This window comes from Leptodactylus fuscus, chromosome 9, assembly GCF_031893055.1.
Source record: "Leptodactylus fuscus isolate aLepFus1 chromosome 9, aLepFus1.hap2, whole genome shotgun sequence".
NCBI classification, from domain to species: domain Eukaryota; kingdom Metazoa; phylum Chordata; class Amphibia; order Anura; family Leptodactylidae; genus Leptodactylus; species Leptodactylus fuscus.
Genome location: NC_134273.1, coordinates 77,390,140 through 77,410,263, shown reverse-complemented (window position 1 = coordinate 77,410,263; position 20,124 = coordinate 77,390,140). Strand labels below are relative to the sequence as shown.

The 20,124-nt window shown below is 45.9% G+C and overlaps 1 protein-coding gene across 2 annotated transcripts; it reads left to right on the top strand.

The window, feature by feature from the left end:
- Positions 1-3,351: 3,351 nt before the first annotated feature.
- LOC142218680 (cold-inducible RNA-binding protein B-like) lies at positions 3,352-6,690 on the top strand. Of its 2 annotated transcripts, none has more exons than XM_075287556.1 (7): positions 3,352-3,426; positions 3,803-3,919; positions 4,010-4,116; positions 5,232-5,352; positions 5,469-5,556; positions 5,665-5,732; positions 5,985-6,690. In XM_075287556.1, exons 2-7 carry the CDS (start codon positions 3,820-3,822, stop codon positions 5,996-5,998), a joined length of 498 nt encoding a protein of 165 aa, XP_075143657.1. In that variant the 5' UTR covers positions 3,352-3,426; positions 3,803-3,819; the 3' UTR covers positions 5,999-6,690. The 2 variants fall into 2 exon arrangements, with proteins under 2 accessions (XP_075143657.1, XP_075143658.1); XM_075287557.1 differs by having other exon boundaries at positions 3,401-3,421.
- Positions 6,691-20,124: the final 13,434 nt, after the last annotated feature.

Sequence of the window (20,124 nt, the reverse complement as noted above, 5' to 3'; positions counted from 1 at the left end):
TTCTTGCTCTCATTGCTAAAATCATCAAGAAAGTTTTAAAGGAATCCTATGATTGGATAGCCTTTTTTTCTGATTAACACGTAGAATAGCATTAAGGCTATTCGTCTCCTACCTTTAGAGGTCTTCTCTGCGCCGCTGTTCGGTAGAAATCCAGGTTTTCTTCGGTATGCAAATGAGTACTCTTGCAGCACTGGGGGCAGGCCCCAGCACTCAAACAGAACTGGGGGCGTTCCCAATGCTGCGAGAGAACTCTCCAGTGCCACCTCCATCTTCTTCTGGAACGGCTTCTCTCTGCGTCTTCCTGGGTTTCAATCTTCAAGGCATGCGCAGTTGGCTCTGCCTTTGGGCCTCACGCAGAGCTGACAGTGCCATGCCCCACGGCCACAAGAAAATGGCGGCTTACACCAGCTTAGAAGATGGAGGCAGCGCTGGAAATTTCTCTCGCAGCATTGGGGACGCCCCCAGTGCTGTGAGAGAACTAATTTGCATACCAAAGAAAACAGGGATTTCTACCGAACGGCGGCGCGAAGACATCTAAAGGCGGGAGAATAGCCTTTCTTAAGACTATTCCTGCATGTTAGTCAGAAAAAAGGGAATCCAATGATAGGATCCCTTTAACATGTCTGGTAACCCTCTGAACATCCCTTTCCATAAAAAAAAACCAATTATGGTGCAAGGAGGAGGGTTTACTTAATTATATGCACCACTCCATAGTCCCAAATACAGCATTACATGGTATGCAACCCAGCTTTCTGGGACCCTGAAAAACATATTTGGTATGGTATGTCATCCTATTTAGGGGCAATATAAGTGAGGTCTGGTATATACCTATCCATTGGTTGTTACTCAGCTTTCCAAAGCTCCTGACAGAAAAACATGCATAATATTCAAAGATATAGGAAAGAGGGGAATTATCAATGTTTGCCATTCACCAGTTTGGAAAAGTTGGGTGACTTTCCTTGTAGTGTTATGCTGGGTTGTATTGTATATATGTATATTGCTGCTGGCACTGCTGGAACTTGTGGTACTACTTTTCATATCTATTTCATTCTGTCAGCTATTTGGGGGATTCTTTGCAACAAAATGGCCACCCTCGTGGGCTCTCTCCTCCACATTTGGTGGGAGTGTAAGGAGATCCAGGACTTTTGGGCTTCTGTTTTCTCTCTTTACACTAAAGTCAGCGGACTTCTTCTCCTCAGCTGGCTCTCCTTTCTCTCTTTCCAGGTCGGATATCCCAGATGAAGGGCGACCTCCTCCATCACTTTCTCACGGCCGCCAGCACGGTTATCCTTTGCCACTGGCGTAGTTCTATAACCCCCTCTTTGATGGAGTGGCTGCAGCAGTTTGTCCTCATGAGAAGGATGGAGGCACTGGTTTCGGAGGATTCCTCTACCTCCTCCAAGTTTGAGACTCTCTGGCGGCCGTGGGTTGTGTTTCGGGAGTCATCCGAATTTTCTTACTTATTTTCATGACTCTCCCTGGTCCCCCCTTTTGTTTTTCCCCTTGATGTCTGTGTGCTCCCCGGTGTCCTTCTGTCTCCCTCTTCTCTTTTTTTCTCTTTCTTTTACCTCTGTTTTACTTTTCCTTCACCTGTTTTGGACTTGCACCATGGTTTGTATTCTGTATTGTGCTCTTACCCTGTTCTCTTATGGAAAAGTTAATAAAAATTGATTACACCTAAAATGGCCACACACTGTATAGACAAAAAGTATACAGCCAAAACTCCGCCCTATCCCCCTAAACTGGCATATGGGGAATCTGGAGACGACGTGAGGGGTCGTATGGGGAATCTGGAGATGACGTGAGGGGTCGTATGGGGAATCTGGAGATGACGTGAGGGGTCGTATGGGGAATCTGGAGACGACGTGAGTGGTCGTATGGGGAATCTGGAATGACTTGAGGGGTCGTATGGGGAATGGGGAGACGACGCGAGGAGTCGTATGAAGAATGGAGGGGAACGACGTGTGGGGTCATATGGAGAATGGGGGAGTGATGTGAGGGATCATATGGGGAATGAGGCGACAACGTGAGGGGTCACATGGAAAATCTGGAGACGATGTCAGGTGTTGTATGGGGAATGGGTGGGGAACATGTGGGGTCACATGGGGAGTTGGAAGACGACGTGTGGGGTCACATGGGGAATCGCAAGATGACATGGGGGTCACATGGGGAATGGGAGGAATGCCGTGTGGGGTCGTATGGAGAGGTGACGTGTGGAGTCATATGGGGAATGAGGAAACAACGTGAAGGGTCACATGGGGAGTCTAGAGACGACATGAGGGGTCGTTTGGGGAACGGGGAGACGACGTGAGAGGTCGTATGGGGGGGCAATGTGAGGGGTCATATGGGGAATGAGGAGACGACGTGAGGGGTCACATGGGGAATCTGGAGACGATGTGAGGGGTTGTATGGGGAATGAGGAGATGACATTAGGGGTCACATGGAGACTACATGAGGGGTCGTATGGAGAATGGGGGGACGACGTGAGGGGTCACATGGGGAACGGGGGGATGACATGAGGGGTCACATGGGGAATCTGGAGACGACGTGAGGGGTCGCATGGGGAATCTGGAGACGACGTGAGGGGTCGCATGGGGAATCTGGAGACGACGTGAGGGGTCATATGGGGAACCTGGAGACGACGTGAGGGGTCATATGGGGAATGAGGAGATGACATGAGGGGTCACACGGGGAATCTGGAGACAACGTGAGGTGTGATGGGGAACCAGATAATGTGAGGGGCTAATATAGGGCATTACTTATTCTATTCTTTAGAGTCTGGGTTTGTAGTCCTGTAACCTACACAAGACGCATCTCCAGCATGCACACGTGTGACTAACACATTCCTCAGATATTCTGCAGGTGATATTTCACCATCTTACTACTTTTCTCCTCTCCACCTCACTCTGGAGACTTCCCAAGTAACCTCCCTCGATGAAAAATTATACTTAACCTCTGAATTCTCCGCATGTTATTGATACATATGGTTTAATATTTCGTGGCCGTTTTGTCACAAAATGGCGCCTTCTCCTCACAACTCGTTGTTTTCTGCATCGACAACGCCCAGTGACGGAGCCCGCCATTCAGGGCGCGTGTACAAGAAATCGCGCGAGGCACATTCCTGTGGTGACGTTGTGGAAGAATCCATTGTGCAGTATACGGGGGTTTTCTTTATTAACGTGCCGAAGAGAGGATGATATTTGATCTAATTTTTATCTGGAATACATAACTGAGCGTCACATTACTGTACAGGTTAGTATTTTGTCTCTAGGTCTTCTATTTCTCACTACACCGACATGGTTCCTTCCTAGGGACTGTATACGTGGGGTGGGCGGAGTGATGAGGCGGTATAAAAGGACGTGTCGGCGCCATTTCGTCTTTTATCGTCTTTGTCTGTTGCAGCAGAAGGTCGTGTGTACGAGTAAGGTAATTTTTTTTTTCTGTGGTGATTGTAGTTGTCTCTTGTGGCGTTTATATTACATTGTGGTTATTGTTAGGTTATCTGGAGTGCGGCTCCGCCATGATATTTTATTATATGGTGGGGTTTGTACACGTTAGTATGGGGCAGGGAACCGGTTTAAGAGGCCTATAGTAGTGATCGGTGAGGTAAGTGGCCGGTGTACCGAGGCCTAGGAGGCTGCGGCAGGGCGCGGTGCCTGAGTAATGGCCGGCAATGGCTTGTGTGCGCGAGGGCGGGTGTGCCCGTAATGGCGGCGGCTGCATCGGCGGCGGGTCACGTGCTCGGCGCCATCTTTGCTCATTGTTACTGCGCGGTCTGAGAGTCCTTGTGTTCCTTCCACAGATCCAAATCCCATCACCATGTCTTGTGACGGAAAACTTTTTGTCGGTGGTCTGAGTTTCGACACAGATGAACAGGGCCTGGAACAGGTGTTCAGCAAATATGGACAAATCTGTGAACGTACGTGAGACCTAACCTATAGACTCCTGTGTGTAAATAAATATATATCATTTTTCTCAAAATTAACCATTTCATTACATTCCCCTGTAGTGGTGGTCGTGAAGGATCGCGAGACCAAGAGATCGAGAGGATTTGGGTTTGTCACATTTGAATGCGCGGACGATGCCAAGGACGCCATGGAAGCCATGAATGGAAAGGTGAGGATGGTGTCTGATATGGGGGGGGGCAGGTTTCACCAAATGCTAAATGTCATAAATATCTTGATTGTCTTTCAAATGCAATAGTTCTTGAAATGTTCTATGCGAGCTAGCCCTGAATCTCCCAAGTGGGTGGGAACATTATGCTTTGTGAGTAAGCATTAAAAAAAAAAATTAATCTCCTCCCACGGGTGCTGGCGTGGCGCCTCGTGCTCTCACTTCCTGGATACGATTTATGATTAGGCCTTAGCAGCCAGGTGTTATCTGTGGTTGGGCCCCAGTGGACCCGACTTCATCTAGAAGCCCTGAAAAGAACCTGCAGGCATTATATATATATATATATATATATATATATATATATTTATATTTTAATATATTAACGAATTTTTCCTTATGAGTCTAGTTATACTAAAATCCAGAGAGAGCCCAGATTATAATAGTTTTGATTGGTGAATCTCAAGGCTCATCCTGTCAATTCCTCCGACACTACATAGTTGACTTGTATAGGTGGCTTATAATACTTTGCTCTAGGCTACAGTCCTTTTCACACCAGAATCTTTGGGTATCGTTTGAAAAGTCATCAGTGAGGTTAAAGGGGACCTTTCATGGATTTGGGCACATGCGGAAAGCCGACTGCGCTGAATTCAGTCTGTCGGGAACATCTTTCCGTACAGCGCTGGAGGCGCTGATGTGCAGTGTGGGCGGGGAGCAACGCCTCCTCCCCTCCTGATAATACTTGTCTATGGATGAGTACTGTGAGCAGAGGGAGGGGGCGTTCCTCCCCGCTCACACTGTGCAGTGCGATAGGCGCTGCTATGCAGAAGGACGTTACTGACTGTCAGAAACACCCTTCTGACTGAAGATCTATTGTCACCACTAGCTCTTCACCCAGGGCACAGATCGGGAAAGCCAACAGTGCGCTGAATTCATATATAACACTGCATGTGCCAAAATCCATGAAAGGTCCCCTTTAAATTTTCAAATTACTATTTTGTTTTGAGTCCAAATTGCCCATTTCTCATTCTGATTTTGGGAATACCCATAAAGTGTGACTTGGTAACTCGTGCTTTCTGATCTGTGCAGTAGGTATTTACGTATTCCTGTTTTGCTTTCAGACTGTGGATGGTCGTCAAATCCGTGTTGATCAGGCTGGCAAGTCCTCTGGAGAAAGACGAGGAGGTTACAGAGGAGGATCTTCAGGTGGCAGAGGATTCTTCCGTGGTGGCAGAGGCCGTGGTATGTATATGATCCTATAGCTGCAGAAGTAGCACATAAGCTCTAACGATCTTGGCTCTTCTAGAGCTCAACAGTGAGCTTGTGATTTCTTAGCGTTTCTTTTGTAATGCAAACAGGTGGTGGAGACAGAGGCTATGGCGGCAGGTTTGAAGGCGGCAGCAGGAGTGGAGGATATGGTGGTGGATCCCGTGACTACTATGGAAGGTGAGCAGGCCATGACTGGTTTTGTAAAGTGGCTTTTAGATTAAAAAAAAAAAAGCCTATATAATAAAGTTTGAATTAAACCTCTTGTGTGTTTCTCCCCCTCTTTAGCTCAAGGAGTCAAGGTGGTTATGGAGATAGATCTGGAGGCTCATACAGAGACAGCTACGACAGTTATGGTAAGTAACTTGCTGACAGGGAGGTGTATTGAGGGATTTGGGCATGTTAATACGCTATAGCTGATAGGATTCTCATTAGTTTATGTAATGCATGTTCAGACTCTTGTTCTTCAGTCTTAAATCCATTAGACCCTAATCCACAGTCTAGACCTGAATGGGATGAGGGCCAAGTTCTGACTAGAATAGGAACATTTATTCTGCCATCTGTCCATATAAAATTGCGTTACAACTGTGCCTGCTTCTTGTCCTCAGCTACACACGAGTAAAATACCTTCCTGCCTCAAGATCGTCCTTCCAGTGGCTGTATTTATAAAGATTTTTGGAGCTTCGCAGAATGGTTAATATGTAGTACTTCTGTTCCTTTTTATATACATGATATGACTGCCTCTAACTTAATGAAACAGTTGTCCTACAGGGTCTGACCTCAGGACGCCTGATTTTATTTTAATATTCTGGTCCACTTTTTCTTTCGTTTTTATAATGTTGACGGGAACGGTGTCCTGTCCAAGCTGTTTCATTAGAGGCAAACTAAATGCGTTATGTGGAGTGTATTGGAGTAGATCAGCTCCTCCAGCAACAGGGTTTTTCTATTGGTGGCGCTTCTGGAATCCATTACCTGTTTGCTGTTCGACTTGGTCTTCTGACGTAACAGGATATTGAACCTTCCTGTTGCTGCTGTATATAGTGCTGGGGTGAATGCCCCCAAGTGTAACAAGGCAGATCAGAGCCTGGGTGCGATGTAAATAGTGGCTAAGCCTCCTTGATATACTTAAAGCAGAACTCCTGTCCAATCTCTCCAATAACAGTCACAAGAAGTTCTTTGGAAAAAAAAAATGTTCATGTTGTCCTTTTTTTACTGGAAGAAAAAAAAAACCTGTTTTGACGTGGTGACACGACTCTTGTATTCTACTTGCGTTTGGCTTCACGAAGCCTATTAAAAAAACCGTCTGAAAAGAAATTCTCTCCTGCCATTTACCTTCTGCACAACATGGATGAGGCTGGGCCTGGCACACAAGGGGGACATAGCAGCAGCTTAGATCAAATGGAGTCCGTAGTGAAGTTTAGCCTTAGTGTATTAGCTCTTATATAACTTGTTTTTTACATTACAATATTAGAGGATGTGGAGCTACATACACTCCACTACTTGTGTGTACATAGACACATCCTTGGGATCTATAAACCCACTTAAGGCTCTGTTTACATGGTACCTTTGTACATGAGAATGCATTTAGATATTACAAACAATGTAAACCCAGCCTAATCTGGTCAATGGAGGCAGACCTTAGTAACACAATGTCTCATTGTTAATGATAGTGACACTTCAGGAGTTAATGCTACAGATTTCCTATTAAGTAGATCATTCTGCCCTGGTATAGATTAGCAGGACTATACAAGGTCCTAGAATAGCCGTACACACAAGCTTTGTTAAACTTAAGCAAGGGTAATATTGTAAGATCATGAAATAATTCTCGCTGCATAGTATTGGGGAATTCTTTAGATTCTGTGCACGCCATATTAGATGGTACAACACTGTTGCCTTCTGAGAATCCTCTACTAGAGTACAGACTCTGCAGTTTCCTTGGAGAAGTCAAGTGTTGTGCATCGTGTGAAGCCTGACGAAAGCTGCTCTTGGCTAGTTCATTTGCGGAGTTAGTCCGGTATTTTGAGGTAACTCTTTTGCTCATGTCCACATCTCTCTTCCTTGAGCTCACATTATGCCTATGTCGTTTCCAGTCTGCTCATTCACCCTGTCCACAAGGGGTTAAGCACGAGCTTCTCTCGTGCCGTAGCAGTTTACAGTTTGTACAGCTGATGTGCTAGAAAAACCATTTTATCTGCTTTAAAGCCATTATCAAACGGAGACTGCTTTGTAACCGTGCAGACTTAAGGTGGTGTCACACGGTGTATTGGATGAGGCTGCAGTCACACGGTCCCTGGACTGTCGGTGCTCTCACTTGAGTCCAGTACATATCAGTTTCGTAGTGCTGGCTGTGGTATTGCTTTTGCCGCATGGCTCCAATGAGAAGCTGATAAGGGACTACGAAGTAATGAAAGCCCCAACAGCCCGGGAACTTAATATTGCTGCATCCAGTACATCATGTGACAGCTCCCTTCATTCTCTTGATTATCTAGCTTCTTATCGGGGTATGTGCTGCTTATCAGATACATGTTCTGCATTGTGACTACCTTAAAGGGGTTTTCTGTCCCCCAAACTCTTTATACTGATGACCTGTCCTGTGTAACCGCAGCCTCTGGGTGTCTGATGCTGTTAGTGGGATCGCATACAGCACCGCTTGTAGTCCAGTCCTACTGGGATGGTGCTGTCTGTGACAGACCAGATACTGAGCTATGGTCGATCTTATGACAAATCAGTTTGGGCCTTTGACAACTCCTTTATCAGGTGTAGCACAGACCGGTTCTAGACACCTGGGTGAGTTTCTCACTGTCTGTACCTTGTGCATTTTATTGAAGACCCCTTATTCATTATTAGCCAATACTTGGATACAACTTTAAAACAACCAGTGTTCTCTAAATAGAAGTTGGGGGGGGGGGGGGTTGTATTCATATTATATGTCCGCTCCCATATTATGTAATTACTATGTATGTATGTTAGAGCACCTAAGGGGTTGTGGTCATACCCCAATATATGCTCACGTTTCAGAGTTGCTAACCCTCATCCTAATCCATTGTAGAACAGTGTAGTAATGTTTGCAATGATTTCTTCAGAGGGGAGCGCTGAATGGTTGCCCTTAGTCAGACAATGTATAGATTTCCCTGCCACTTGTTTTGTGCCTTACAATTTGTTAGTTTCTTCTGTTGAACTTGTAACGTTTATCTTTCAGACTAACTAGAGGATAATCTCTTATGGTGTACACTGGACTGAGGATGACGGATGTAAACGGTTCTAGATGTTTTTAGACGTCTTTATGTGCCTAATATAGAGGTCAGTATACCATGTAGTGTTTATATGGAATAAGTGTGTGTAGTGGTTATGAAGGACTGATAAGGCAATCCCCTGGTCAAGACCACCATAAATTGCAATGGAACAAATTTAACATAGGGTTCCTCCCTGGGTGGATGGTAACAGCAGGGATCCAGTAGTCGCCCTCGGGTGTATATCGATGCACTTGGCTGGTCCAAGAAAAACCCACAGCCTTGGTTTTGGAGATAAAGGAACCTCGCTCCACCAAAGATATATAAGTGTACAAGGAGTGCTGCTGTTCTTCTGTTCCGTGTACACTTGATGGGTTGTTGGTAAATAAACTATGTTTTGGATATATATCTTTGGGGTGCAGCTCCTTTATCTCCAACACCCAGGCCAAGTACAAAGCTCATAACAGGCACAGGTGCGCTACTTCTGCACTCTTACGGTGTTTTTTTTAAGGGAAAAAAAGGCGTTCCTTGAGAAGGTAGTGCTGCAACCATGTAAAGGCTAAGTGGTGTTAGATTTGTTTAATTAAGGGGAATGGGGCCTGGCTTAAATGCCACACAGTGTATATAGGCAGGTGGGTGCTGGTACGGACAGGTTCTCTTTCTGACTTGCATAAACAATTAAAAATTTATCATAAAGACTTTCATCTACTCACTGAACTGTCTTTACAATATAATCTTACGTCATGCTTTTTATTTTTTTTAGCTGCCCTTGAGAATGTGGAAGATGAGCGCGAGCAGTTACCGGAGGCCCGAGTTATTTATTCTTAAATAAAGTTGTGAAAAGAATTAATGCATTTGTCTTTTATGAACATCACTGTGAGGGATTAAGACTCCAGCACTGCCTGCATCAGTCTAAGGCTCCATTCACATTGTTTACATCCATGGTTTGGGGCACAGGCAGCTCTGTATACTGCTGAATTCAGCTCACTGATCTGTGCCCCGGGTGAAGAGCTGGCGGTCCTGGTACCGTAGCTGTTTAGTCAGAATGGTGTTTCTGACACTGTCAGGACTGTCCTTCTGCACAGCAGCGCCAATAGTGCTCTGAGACTGGGGAGGAACGCCCCCACCCCTCCTGATAATACTCATCTATGGACAAGCACTGAGCAGAGGGAGGGGGGACGTTCCTCCCCGCTCACTGTACAACGCAATAGGCGCTGCTGGGCAGAAGGACGTTCCTGACAGTGTCAAATGCCCTTCTGACTGTAAAGAGGTCCCGGGACCACTAGCTCTTCACCTGTGAAAGCCGACAGTGCGCAGTATATAGAACTGCCTGTGCCCCAAACCATGAAAGGTCCTCTTTAAAGGCAAATATCTACATAAAAAAAGAGAATGGATCTATTTTCAAACATGACTACATACAGAGCCCCGTCTAATTGTTAGGTTTGTTCCTGGGTTTGCTAAATTTGTTATAAAAACATGATCTCAGTGGAACCTAAACGGAGTTCCATACTGCCATAATTGTCAGGGCATTATAGGACACAGTCACCTCTTCTTTGCCAGTCTTTTGACACTAGTTCAAGTCCACCAGAAGTTATTTCTGTGTTAACCCTTAGGAGACATGCACTGTGCTATTACAGCAAAGCTGCTGATGTCACTGACATACTGTAATAGTAGAGTGCATAACGGTAACTATAAAGTATTCTATCTATGATGGCAGATAATACCGTATCCATGTCTGGGGGCATTCATTCACCTCAGCAATGCTGGTTGTAGTTATTGGCTGATCAGCGATGCAGATCCAATGATGTCAGCCAGCAGTGATTGATGGGTGTAGTGCCATTCAATGCTGAAAATCAAGGGGTAGTGTGGCACCCCTGTTAACCCCAATGGGGGCGGACCAATTGCAACCCTGCTGACATCACACTCTGTTTTTGTTGCATCACTACCCGCACCCACAGAGCTTAGTTCAGTGATACAAGTTACTGATCAGACACTAACCAAACAAGGTGACAGCTTGTGGGGGGAGCCCTGCCCCAAGAGTCAAAATGTTTCTGTAGGTAGACTTCCATGGGAAATATATAGCAATCCCAGCTATATGTATAGAAAAGCTATAGCTTTTAGGTCAGGGCCTATATCTTATAATGCTGTATACTCAACCGTTCTCTGTGTGTGAGCACTTTATGGTTTTTGTGGGTGTGGCTTAGCTTTAAGGATAATGGTCCCCATACACCTTCATCCACAATGAACCAGGTGAACTAATATAAGGGGTCATCCACCTTAATAAAATTTCAGAATTGCTATTAGGACTCAGCCGGATCAATCTGAGGCCAGATTGTCATCTGTATTGGAGACTGAAGAGTCAATAGATTCTCTCATTTTGTCATCGGGGAGGTCGATCTGACCCCTGCCGCTGGGACAAGACTAATAGCAAATATGTCTCACCGTGATACAGTGGGGGGCGGATTTACTAATCCTGTGTAACACACTGCCTCCTGCTGGTTAAGTCAGAAGCAACATCACACACTTAGGTCAGACTTATTTTGTGTGAGAAATGTGGCCATTTTTTTTGTGTGTGATAGTCTGTGGGTTCCGAAAGTAACTGTTTTTTTTTTTATGCGGTTTGGTTTCTGTTCAGGGTGTTCCTAAACGGAAACCTGAGCGCAGATGTGAACTGGGCCTCAGCTACCATTCGATAAACCAGTATCTAGTCTCACCGTGACAATCCACAAGCTGTCCATGAGTTTCCAGTCTTAGCGATGACCAGAGACATCATTCCTTCAAGGCTTTGAGAGCTGCAGGTCTTGAGAACATCTCGGTGGCCAAATTTTTGGTACTTGTAATGTGACTGCAATGTCCATTAGTAGGAAATGAAAGGATCACAATGAGAATAGTCCAAGATTTGGAGCCAAGGTTCTGGAAATAGTTACTATGGAGTCAGTGACTTCTTAAAGGGATCCTATCATTCAGATGACATTTTTTTCTAAGTACCACGTTTGGAATAGCCTTAAGAAAGGCTATTCGTCTCTTACCTTTTGTTGTCTTCTCCGCGCCGCCATTCGCCTACAATCCCGGTTTCTCTCAGTATGTAAATTAGCTCTTTCACAGCACTGGGGGCGTCCCCAATGCTGCGAGAGAACTCTCTCCAGTGCCGCCTCCATCTTTGTCGGGAACGGCCTCTTCATTCTCTTCTTCCGACGGTGTCTTCTTACTCGCAGCATTGGGGACGCCCCCAGTCCTGCAAGAGAGCTAATTTGCATACCGACAAGAACCGGGATTGTAGACGAACGGCGGCATGGAGAAGACAACGAAAGGTAGGAGAATAGCCTTTCCCCCTACGCCCAACAGCAGCACAACTGGGGTATTCCTGCCCCTATGAGCTGTTAGGACAGGTGGAATTTTTAATTACCTAACAGCTTTTGACCCCTATAAGAGTCTAGAAGACCTGCTCTCCCTTGTGTTTTTTTCAGGTGGTAGGGGAGAGCAGGGCTTCTGGCCTTAGGGTCTGCCCCTCTCCCCCTTCAGTTACCTTTTTAGTGATTCTTTTCCTGGCCCTGCGGAGTGTCAGGGGGGCTCCCTCTCCTTGGGTGGTGGTGGGGGGTTTGACAGCTTTCCCCCCCCCCCCCCCTTCTTTGTCTCTTGCAGCGCCGGCTTCGGTGGCCGCGTCTCCTCCCCGCCAGGTGCTTGGTGGTAGGAGGAGGGGGAACCTTTTTGCCTGGGAACCTTTCTCAGGTTCCCCAGGTCCGCCGGCTATGGCGTCCCCCCGGCAGATTATATTAAGAATCTAGGGGATTTTTTTGTTTGTTCCCCCCTGGAAAGATAGTGCCTCCGCCCCCCTCTTGCTCTGGGGGCTGTTTGGAGGGGGGGGGGGGGTTTGTGCAGCCCGCCCCCAGGTGCATCCCCCCCCCAGGTGCATCCCCCTGTCTGCGGTTCTAAAAGGCCTCAGCTCCCCCCCTTTCGCACCTTTACCTGAAGTGGACTGGAAGTACCTAACATACAAAGTGGCTTTCCTGTTGGCAATAACTTCCGCCAAGAGAGTTGGCGAGTTACAGGCCTTATCGGCTGCTGAACCTTTTACTACCTTCTTTCAAGACAGAGTTCAGATGAGGTTCGTCCCAGGATTCGTGCCAAAGGTACCAACCCGTCAAAATACTAACCAGGTAATCGTTTTTCTGGCTTTCTTTCCCTTCCCTGCTTCCGAGCAGGAGAAGAGGTTGCACACGTTGGATCTGGTAAGGACTTTACGTATTTACCTAGACCGTACAGCACCAATCCAAAGATCGGAGAATCTTCTGGTCAATGTGGTGGGCCACAATAGAGGCTCTAAAGCATCAAAGACCACCCTGCTGACATCACACTCTGTTTTTGTTGCATCACTACCCGCTGGACTGGCGTACAACAGAGTCAACTGCCTTTGGACACTCTGTTTTGGCATCAGCTTGCCAAGATGGCCCACCCTAGGGAAAATAATACTTGCAAAATCCCCAGTTGTGCTTCTGTTGGGCGTAGGGAAAAGAAAGATTATGAATGATGATCTTTTTTTCCTTAGCCCAAACAGCAGCACAAGGCTCCCTCCCTAGGAGGTACTGTTTGTATATTTTATGTGTGCATAAAAGTTTATACTGTACTTATACTTGCTACTAACACAAGGGAGAGCAGGTCTTCTGGTCTCTTATAGGGGTCAAAAGCTGTTAGGTAATTAAAAATTACACCTGTCCTAACAGCTCATTAGGGGCAGGAATACCCCAGTTGTGCTGCTGTTTGGGCTAAGGGAAAACAGATTATCATTCATAATCTTTCTTTCTTAAGGCTATTCCAACGTGGTACTTAGAAAAAAAATGTCGTCTGAATGATAGGATCCCTTTAAAGTCCAATGTGACTGTGTAGGGATCAACCTTTGGTGTCCATAATTGTGAAAAAAAATTTTTTTTAATGTAGATTGTGAGCCCCATAATAGAGATCACAATGTACATTTCTTTTCCTTTTTGTCATTTAAGTATGTTTTTGTAAAATGGGAGGAAATCCATGCAAACACGGGGAGAACATATAAACTCCTTGCAGATGTTGTTCCTGGCAGGATTCGAACCCAGGACTCCAGTGCTGCAAGGCTGCAGTGCTAACCACTGAGCCACCGTGTTGCCCCCATAATTGTGAGAATTTTTATCCACATCTTACTCTATTTTCTGTGAAGCAACTTATTTGGCTTCTGGTAATGGTAGGTGCAGCAATTCCTTTTTTAGGGTGCATTCAGACTACGTAACGCCGGGCGTGTATGAGAGCCGTACACGCCGGCATTACGGCAGACTGCCGAACACTTCCCATTCACTTCAATGGGAGCGCTCGTAAACGCCGCTGTTACGAGCGCTCCCATTGAAGTGAATGGGAAGTGTTCGGCAGTCTGCCGTAATGCCGGCGTGTACGGCTCTCATACACGCCCAGCGTTACGTAGTCTGAATGCACCCTTAGAGAGTCATTCCTGTAACCTTCTCCTGGATGGGCCCTCAGTAGTGTTTCATGAAGTCCTTAGCAGGAGAATATAAGGCCTGGAGTAGATCCCATTACCAAAACAAGCTACCTCAGGTATAGACATGGGCCCTTTGAAGTACAGCACATCAGTTTAGGCCAGAGTTGTAGTATTAGTGGGTTCACGGGTATCAGTCCCTACCAGGTGCTGGAATCTGAGAGGGCCCCAAAGGTCCCACCGTCACATAAAATATACTAGTATTAAGAGACGCCATTACATATTGTGAGCTTCAAGTTATGCCCCTGGTTTAGGCAGTTTAGATCTCTCTTTGGTCAGATGAGGAGGTATCAAAGACTGTTCCCTGTGGGATATGATAACGTCCTGGTTGGGCCCTATAGTCATGGACTCCAGATCCTAGCAGTTACAGGGATGGGGGGAGTCTCGTTAAATTCCTTATATTTTGTAAAGATGAGACTGGATCCAGCCCATAACATGGGCGGACGATGGGTTGTGAGCCCACCGGGACGTTGTCTAAGTAACCTCCCTGATATTTACCCTTTAACCCCCATACAGGGATCTGGTCTTCGCTGCAGGGAGACTACCAGGTCGCTACCTTTCGGAGTGGTCCCGGTATAGGTGGCATCTGGCCAAAGAGAAGTCGATGCACAGTAGAGGGGTCGGGCAAGATAGTCATATAATACGGGCTGAGCTCTTGGGCAGGTGGATATTGATCAGAGCCGTAGACAGGCCAAAGGTCAGTAGTCAAAATTGTCAAAGGCAAGTATTGTAAAGGTAAGTTCACACGTAGTTTTTTGGTCAGGATTTTGAGGCCGTATCCGCCTCAAAATCCTAACCAAATAGACGGCTCCCATTGAAATCAATGGGAGCCACTCAGGAGTTTTTTCCGGGAGTTGTTTCTTCCGTCTCCGTAGGTCACAGCTTTGTTTGCCTGGATGGAACTGACCAGAGTTGCGGGTGGGGTCATGGTGAATGGGAGACACAATGAGGCTAACTATCTTCTATTACAGTCTCCCATTCACCATGACCCCCACCCGCAACTCTCTGGTTAGTTCCTTCCAGGCAAACAAAGCTGTGACCTAATGGTAAACACTCCCCACGTCATCTAGGTGATGACCTGCCCCTCCATACTTCATCTTCTCCAATACAGGCGGTGCTCAGATAAAACGTCGGGTTGGATTCAGTCGAAATCTTTATATAAATCCAGGACTCGTCTGGGATATAGACACTACTGTATTCCAATCATGTATAAAAAAGATGGACATCCCCATAACCCTACATGATTCTGACTAACTGTCTTCATGTATGGTATAACTTCTATACACCAGCAATGGAAATGTCTTCTTCATGTTGACTCCTATCCCCAATGGAGTCAATCCAGTAATCCCCATGTGGTGTATACACATACAAGTCTGCATATTGTAGGAGAACCTGCAAATACATCTCACAGAGGATTACATACATATTACTATATACTGTATACAAGAGATCTGACCTACTATTAAGACTCCTCGGAGGTCGACATAAGATCTCTAAGGGGTTTTTTGCAATATGGAAACGTATGTGTATATGTGCCAGGGTAAAAAAGTTTTAGGAACTCTGATAGGAAAGGGGGACAGAATAAGATGGCAGGGGGTGCTGAGGTCACCTTGGGGCAAGATATAGCATAGAATATCTTAAGGGTACAGGGGCATTCTTTCTTTGGAACAGAGGGTAAGAGCTCTGAGAGGTGCAAAAAAAAAAAAAAAAAAAAGCTTCTTTTTGGATTTAGCTGGCTCTTTTCTTCCTTCCCTCTCATCTACTGACACTGACACCTCTGATGTTTTCCATCTTAGTTTCCCAAGGCAGACGATCAGGTCACAGAGGGCTCTCTACTCAAGTCTGTGAAGAGGAAAGTTGGAAATGAGTGATAGTCCTGTATAGGACTGACACATAGTCACCTAAAAACACCGGCCAGGGTTTATAGTAGGTCCCTTAGTACAGCCTCTACCTATTATTTAGCTGTGGTCTACTCCTTATGATGTCCAGATGAGGGCTCGTTCACATCTGCGCCCGGGAGTCCGTTTTGCAGGTTTCCGTTCCCTGCACAAAACAGAGCAGAAGACGGAAAGCTGCAGGACTTTTTCAAACCCATTCATTTGAATGGGTTTGAAAGGTGTCCGGCCGTGAGCGTTTTATGCTCTCTGCGGCAAAACCGTTTTTTTTTTTTTTAAACGGACACAGAGTTGGACATGCAGTACTATGTGTCCGGTTTAAAAAAAAAATGGTTTTGCCGCGGAGAGCATAAAACGCTCACCGGCACTCACGGCCGGACTCTGCATGACAGGTTTCCATCTTCTGCATGCACAGAACGGACTGCCGAATGCTAGTGTGAACCCAGCGTAAGTTACAGTGCAATAGTCTATTTCCTCCGGGGCAAAAACATCTATGGCCTCATAGCCCGCTGCGACTACTTAGTGTACTGTTTCTCCACTGCTCTGACAACGTCTTTCTATAAGCAAAAACTGGACAGGAGACTGAAACCCGGCGGTCAGCTTTCAGACCCATTCACTTGAATGGGTTTGCAAAGGTGACCGCCCATGTGCATCTTCTGGCTGTCCGACACAAAGTTGGACATGCAGGACTTTGTGTCTGGTTAAAAAAACGGTTTCCCCACGGACAGGCAGAAGACGCACATGGGCGGTCACCTTTGCAAACGAATGGGTTTGAAAGCTGACCTACGGGTTTCTGTCTCCTGTCCAGTTTCACGGGACAGAAGACAGAAATCGGTCGGATTGGCTAAACCAGAGACCGGACGCAGATGTGAACCAGCCCTAAGACTCACATGTGACACCTCCTGTTTCCTGTGCCACTTTATTTTTGCCCTCTGTTCAGCCATCTTTTCCTGCTCTCTCAAGTAGACTTTCTTACTCTGGTACAAAGCAATAGTCAGGCCTATTTTGGACTCTTCATGGGTCTCCAACTCTTATTGGCCTCAGCTACATTTCCTGGCCCTCTTCTTCTGATCCTGCTTCTCTTGGCCCCATGCTACTAGGATGAAACCTAGACACTGAAGCTCACCCCAGTAGAGAAATACGCTCTGCCTCAGTCACCCCAATTTCCCAGCTCCATGATGGGTGGAACATGTCCAATTTTCAAACCTCTTCAGGGGAATGCAAGTAAGCCACATGACTCGTGCCGCTCTAGCCCAAAATGACACCATCCAAGCTTTCATTTGGCCTTGGTTACACTAATGTGACTAGATATCGCGCTGGCCCATCAGCACAGAGGGGATAACACTTTTCACCTTGCACCTTCTCTTTGTGCCAGAGATCAGTCCATTGTACCCAATCTGTGACAACGGCGCCTTCTAATACCTACATTGGTAATCTACCTATAGATTACTAAAATCATTTATTAATAGGATGGAGGTAAAACTGACGGCGATGCCATTGATATCAGTGAGACAGCACCTGAGCTGACCGGTCAACATTAGCTTTGTGGTCCGGAGATCCCTTCTATGTAGTGGTGGGAGTCTTAAAAGGTTCTTCTATCATTAGAATCCTGTTTTAAGATAAACCCATGTCGGAATAGCCTTAAGAAAAGCTATTCTTCTCCTACCTTTAGATGTCTTCTCCGTGCTGCCGTTCCTTAGATCTCCTGGTTTTCGTCCATATGCTTATTAGTTTTCTCGCAGCACAGGGGGCGGTCACCAGCGCCACCTTCTTCTTGTTCGCCTCCTCCGCCTCTTCTTCCTTGTGCCGTCATATCTTCTTCGAAAAGCGCTGACTACGCATGTCCGTCGCCATTTTTCTGTGGCCGAACAAGAGAGGCCACAGGAAAATGGCCGACTGACATGTGCAGTGGGCGCAGTCGTCCATTTTCCTGTGGCCAAACAGGAAAGAAGAGGCGGCGCTGGATAGTTTTCTTGCAGCGCTGGGGACGCCCCCAGTGCTGTGAGAACTAATTAGTATATGGAATCTTATAGCCATAATACAGCATGTATGTTATCTGAATGCAGCCTTAGGCTGAGGCCTCACTTTGCGGAAATGCAGCATTTTTGTTGCAGATTATGTTGCGTTTTTTTGAGCCAAAGCCAAAAAGGCATAAAAGAAATGGAAAATATATAGGAAGCTTCTTATACTTCTCCCTTCTGCCTAATCCATTACTGACATTGGCTCAAAAAACTTCAGCAAAAACTGCAACAAAAAAAGCTGCGTCTCCGCAACGTGGGGCCCCAGCCTTAATGAGAACGTCACATCTTAAAGGGGTTATCTGGATTCTAACATTGATCTGACCGTGACTTTTCCACTGTGGTCAAATCACGGCGTTTATGCTACGTTGGGTCACCAGCCTTAGATCTTCTTAGCAAAATTTCAACAGAATTCTGTTCCAAATGAAAATCCAATAAAACCGAAGATGAAGCCATTTTTAGCAAATCTTGGATTTACCTGTTCACAAACAACATTGCGCAGCCTGCTTCAATATTCCAACAATCGAAACCATTTGCAGAACCAAATAACCTCTCACTCCACACTCCGCACAGCCGAGTACGCGCCCCATGTTTGTGAACTAGAAAATTTAGAATATGAAGTGAGATGAATCCCAAATTAAGTCCCATAAATGGGGCAGACACAGGATTCCTGCTGGAGCGGCCTCTGGCACCAACTTCTGGAGAGATTCCCACCGACAAGGAGATTGAGCATCTGCTAAGTCGTTCTTTTTACCTTCAACATATTTTGTTTTTAACCAAATATTTAGTTTCAAACAGCAAAAAAGCAGATGTCTCAGTAATTTAGCGGACGTCTCGCACTAGAAGACGAGGTATTAGTGGTGAACACAACACCTTTATATATCGCCTAATAGTGTCTATTGTTACCTTGATGACTGATGCCTTCTTTATGTCATTATGACCGTATTTCATTTTGCTATACTGTTTACTATGTTCTATCAGGTTCATCCAATTTAAAGGGATTCTACCATTATAATACACTGTAAGTAAGCGGCCATTTTCTTGTGGCCTGTGGGCATGCGCAGTCGGCTCTGCCCGAGGCCTAGAAGTTTGACCACCTGCGCCGGAAGAAGACTCGTGAAGAGGACGTTCCTGAAGAAGATGGAGAGTTCTCTCGCAGCAGTGGGGACGCCCCCAGTGCTGTTTGAGCGCTGAGGCCCGCCCCCAGTGCTGCGAGAGAACTCAATTGCATACCAACGAAAACCGGGATTTATACTGAACGGCGGCGCGGAGAAGACATCTAAAGGTAGATTAATAGCCTTTCTTAAGGCTATTCTTAAGTGTCAACAAGAAAAAAAATTGATTTTAATGGTAGAATCCCTTTAATAAATACCTTTGAAACTAAAAATAGTACAGGCTAAGTGGGAGATCTGGATATAGGAGACTTCGCTAGAACAATTAAGATGGAACCAAGACTGCAAATCGGCAAATGGGAGGAGGGATTGTGTCCTATAATACAGCTAACACCTGCGCCAGAAGCCACGTGCTCACACAGAATGTAACAGTACGTCCATTAACCTTAAGGCAGCCAGGCTGTATTATTTTGTCCTGTGTCACAAAGGGGTTATAGGGCCCATATGTATCCCTGGGGCAGCTCACTCTGGACACCTGTCTAATCTTTCCTCACACCTTTTCAGCTTGAAACCCGGAAATTGGAGAAATTTAACTCCATACTTGCCGAAAAACCTGCCATATGAAATAATCTTAAAGATGAACTAGAGGAGAGGATGAAAGAGATGAGATCTGAGAGACCATCACCGTGTGGGTGACTTATATACAGGGGTGATTTCCTGTATTGTGCTGACCCCGATGGCGTCCTCCTGAGCTGTAGGACTCAGGTCTATATATTTGTGTTAATAAAGATGATCTATTTACATTGTAATTCTTGTTTCGTGTTTTGTAGGTTATAGCGGTTGTATATAATGCCGCCTGGTACTGTAACATAGGGGCTTTACCAGTAGTGGACTGGAGGGCACCCCAGGACCATCACCACTAAGGAGGAAGATAAAGTGTCCACCAGAACTGATACCCCTGTCCAAATTTCAGAA